This window comes from Morone saxatilis, unplaced genomic scaffold (assembly GCF_004916995.1).
Source record: "Morone saxatilis isolate NCDOM2014 unplaced genomic scaffold, NCSU_SB_2.0 Contig8, whole genome shotgun sequence".
Lineage (NCBI taxonomy): Eukaryota > Metazoa > Chordata > Actinopteri > Moronidae > Morone > Morone saxatilis.
The window spans coordinates 27,095,489-27,100,063 of record NW_023340257.1 but is presented as its reverse complement, the minus strand read 5'-3'; the positions used below and the strand labels follow the sequence as shown (position 1 = coordinate 27,100,063).

The following is a 4,575-nucleotide window of genomic DNA, read 5'->3' as shown; positions in this document are numbered from 1 at the left end:
TCGTTTCCTGTTCCTGTTCATTATTTTAATCATTACACTGATAAATAATGAGCTTTGTAACCATATTTCTCATTATTTTAGACATAAACATATATAATAGCACTTACATTAGTTATTATATTTGTTGATTTTACACTGAAACTGCAGCAAACAGTTTCCACCACCAGATGGCGCCACACCGCCAACAAGACTTCTGCTTTAACTACATGAAAATATTAATGTACCTCTTAAAGTCTGTGGATGAGCTGTTAGCAGCTGTTAGCAGTTACCAGACAACTTCCTCTGGATTCATTTCACACTGGAGAAAAGTTAGGAGCCACTTTCCTCCATGAACGAGCCTCAGCTGTGAATCAGTGTGTGTGTCATTAAAGGAACGAGTGAACAGGCTGAAATGTGCGTTGTGTTCCTGGAAGGAGGTCAGACTGCTCTGGTTTCAGGCTTTGAGGCTCGGGGAGGGTCTCGGGACAAAAGGGAAGAGAGAGGATCAGGTTTCAGGATCTGAACTGTAGCTGCAGACTTTAAACAACTTTTTACATTTTATTCTGAAAAACTACAAGTACAAAAAGAGACACACGCTGCTTTAAAGAGTGTATTTACATAGAAACACATTCCTGATCAAACCGACTGGAAGTTATTGATCCGACAGGTCTGTGATCGTTAACATTATAACCCACTGATTGATTTAGCTTTGTGCTAGCAGCCGTTGTTTGTAGTCCATTAACAGTGTTCAGTTAGCTGTTAGCTCCTGTTAGCAGTGGGTTATAATAACTTTATGGTCCTCCATCCCAGCAGGAACAAACATGATTGATTTGAGTTCAAGTAACTCATCAAATTAAAGTTAATTAAACTTAAAACTAGTCAGAATTTTACTCTCATATGAAGCTTTCTCCAAACTAAAAAAAATTAAACTATGTTCATAGAATTTATCTGAATAACTTAAATTCATCTTCATACAAACGTTAATTATTTAATTTACCAGTGTTTATAATTAAAATACTGCACATTCATTATTATGAGTTGGGTTGAATTAATGTGAATGAGGATTAAATTACTTCTTTTAATTAGATTTATTATTATGATTATTATTTGCTTATTAAACTAAAGGAAGCAGGAGACGTTTACAGACCCGTTGAAGAGAAACTTCCATCGGTGAAGCAGAATAAAGAATTAAAAGAGCGACGAGTGGAAAGCTCGCAGCGACTGCAGCTGGTTGGCGTTCATATTGTCTCTGAGCGGCGATCGTGGTTGTCACACCGCCGTCTCACCCTGCTCGCCGCCGCTCAGTCTTTTGTAAAACTGCCGCCACGACTGCAGCGTCTTCCCAGACCAGATCCAGAATCCGGACGTGATCCCGACAATCATGGTCATCAGGTACTTGATCATGAACACGGTGAAGTCAGGCGTCAGTGATGCGAAGTTCCCAGCCGGGCACGGCACGGCGAAGCGTTTGCAGGTCTGCCTGTGCCACGTCCTCTCCCACTGCGGCCGGAACGCCTGCTCGTAGAAGTGGCAGGCGATGACGATGGTGGCGGGAACCGTGTACAGCACGCTGAACACGCCGATCCGCACCATCAGCCTCTCCAGCTTCTCCGTCTTGGTGCCGTCGTGCTTCATGATGGTGCGGATGCGGAAGAGCGACACGAAGCCCGCCAGCAGGAAGGAAGTGCCGATGAAGAGGTAGACGAACAGCGGCGCCAGGACAAAGCCTCGCAGGGCGTTCACGTTGTAGATCCCCACGTAGCAGACGCCGGTGAGCAGGTCGCCGTCCACCTGACCCATAGCCAGGATGGTGATGGTCTTAACTGCCGGCACCGCCCACGCAGCCAGGTGGAAGTACTGCGAGTTGGCCTCGATGGCCTCGTGGCCCCACTTCATCCCGGCGGACAGGAACCAGGTGAGGGACAGGATCACCCACCAGATGGAGCTCGCCATGCCGAAGAAGTAGAGGATCATGAAGAGAATGGTGCAGCCCTCTTTCTTGGTGCCCTGGGCCACCATCTTGTAGCCCTCTGGGTTGAACATGTCCACGCACACGACTCTGTCCTCCAGCAGGAAGCCGGCGCCGTACGCCACCGCCACCATAAAGTAGCACCCCGACAGGAAGATAATGGGTCTCTCCGGGTATCGAAACCGCCTCATGTCCACCAGGTATGTGAGCACAGTGAAGAGGGTGCTGACGCCGCACAGGACCGACCAGATCCCGACCCAGAGTCGGCCAAACTTCAACTCCTCCTCGCGGAAATACATCAGTCCGTTGGGTTTGGAGACCTCGCAGGGGGCGCCGCAGTCCTTCGCCCCCAGGAAGTGGTAGTTGAGGTAGGGGGGCACCTGGAGCTGCAGTGGGCAGGAGAAGGGCTGGTTGTGGCGGATGTACGGCGGCAGGGTGACCAGCTCGGGGAGGATGGGGATCGGGTCGGACGTGGGGCCGTCTGCGTCGGTGGTGTTCTGACCCACGCAGATCTCCTCACCGCCGTGGACCGGAAAGTTCTCACAGCGCAGCCTCTCCGGCCACTGAAAGCCGAACTTATTCATGAGCGCCTCGCAGCCCTGCCGCGCCCGCTCGCACAGCGACCGGCAGGGCGGGATGGCCTGCTCCAGAACCGTGCAGACCGGCGCGTACATGGAACACAGGAAGAACTTCAGGTCCACGGAGCACTGGACTTTGACCAGCGGGTAAAACTGGTGCACCTCGAGCCCGGCGTCCTCCTGGTTGGTGTGGCCCAGCAGGTTGGGCATGATGGTCTGGTTGTAGGCGATGTCCGTACAGAGCGGGATGGAGATGGACTGGCAGAACCCATGATCCGGGACCGAAATCCCCTTCTCGTACTGAGAGGCTCCTGACTGGAAGAGGAACAGACTGCAGCCCGTTATCCAAACCCACCGCCAGCTTCTCCCCGCCACCATGATGGACGATACAGACCCCCACAGCAAAGTCCACGAAGTAGGGGAGGCTTTCTAAAACCTCCTGCAGCCCAGAATGAAACAGTCCTGAAGGTCCAGCTGCTCTCTTTTAAGAACTGTGTAAGAACCCTTTAGTGCAGCATTATTCCACAGATGGTGGACTTCATACTTCTGTAGTACGGAGGATTAAATCAGATCCACCGATCAACAGTTGTTGGATCCCTCAGTACTTCAGGCTCGTACAGAGAAACCTCTCAGTGTCTCCCAAAAACTGCTCCAGACTCCAAAAGTTAATAAAAACCTCGACCTGGGTCACTGAGCCGGTCTCCCTCCGCGAGGTCTGCGGGACCGAGGCAGACTGATGCGGACTCCCCCCGCACACACTTCACTCGCTCTGCCTGAACGGTTTCCAGGCGCCCCCCTTCCTCCCTCCCTCTCCCTGTAAGGCAGGAGGAGGAGGGGGCGCCTGGAAACCATCTCCTCCAATAGGACGCTTTGTTTTCTGGTTCTCGGCTCCGCTGATTGGTCTGCTGAGGGGAAAGGGGCGTGGCCACAGCCGCCCTCCCAGTACTACAGTTCATACAATCCTGAAGTACTTTATACTAATATTATACTAATTATATTTAATTAGATAATTATATTTTAATAAAATATTAATATATTAAAATAATGACTATATATTATTAGTCAGTCTATAGTGTGATTAAGTTAAGAGTCATTGATATAGAATGATTAATTTATAAATGAATATAATTGTTAGATATAACTTTAACATAAATATATTTTTATATATATTCTATAAGAATATTTAATATATGTAACTTAGGTCAGTGTGAGAGAGAATATTAACTCTCCCACAGTCTGCAGTCTATAGGGGCGGACGTGTTGGATCCCTGACAGCGTCCACATACCTCAGCAGTGACTGCAGACGTCCAACAGTCTCACTGCTCTCAGCTGATTCAGGTTCATCAGGAGGTGGTCTGACCCTGCACAGGGACCGAGGACGGTCCAGGGTCCGTAGTCTCCCAGAATATGTTAATGTACAACCTGGGCCGGGTTTCTCTTTTAATATCAATAACTGAAGCCTCAATAAGTTCTCCTCACACTGATTATTGATCACTCTGAGCGCAACTCGAGCTCTCTGATTGGACCACAGAGCCACCACAGAGACACACAGAGACACGGGATTTGAGGCAGACCTGGTTTTTAAAAACTTGATACTGTTTTATCTGAGTTCACTTTGAGTCCTGGCAGACTATAAATCTGATCCAGGACCAGATCCATCACACCCTGAGGGGGTCAGCGGGAGGTCAGGATCCTCCTGTAATCCTGATCCTGATCAGTCTGTCTGTGGTTTTATTGTCCTGATAAAACCTGATCAGCTCACTTCCTGTCCTGGACTCACTGTGAATCTGTCCGTTATTAATTTCACTTTCTGTCGTTCGTCAGAGACCAGAAGTGAACCGAGTGTAAACACGCCGCCGCCACCTTGTTAGGCCACAGCTCTTCAAAATAAAAGACTTGAACCATCAATAAAGTTTATTAAAGTGACTCTGAAACTTTGAATAAACTTTGAGGTTAAAAGAGTTTCATTGATTAACAGGAAATTAAACAAACGATCGATCAATATTTAAATGGTGTCATTTTGCTTTTGCTGGTATTTGTTCTTCTTCT

At 48.4% G+C, this 4,575-nt stretch overlaps 1 protein-coding gene across 1 annotated transcript; it reads right to left on the bottom strand.

The window, feature by feature from the left end:
* Positions 1 to 517: 517 nt before the first annotated feature.
* On the bottom strand, positions 518 to 3,295 carry LOC118341601 (frizzled-7-like). The gene has a single exon (XM_035679897.1). It carries the CDS (start codon positions 2,902 to 2,904, stop codon positions 1,249 to 1,251), a length of 1,656 nt encoding a protein of 551 aa, XP_035535790.1. The 5' UTR covers positions 2,905 to 3,295; the 3' UTR covers positions 518 to 1,248.
* Positions 3,296 to 4,575: the final 1,280 nt, after the last annotated feature.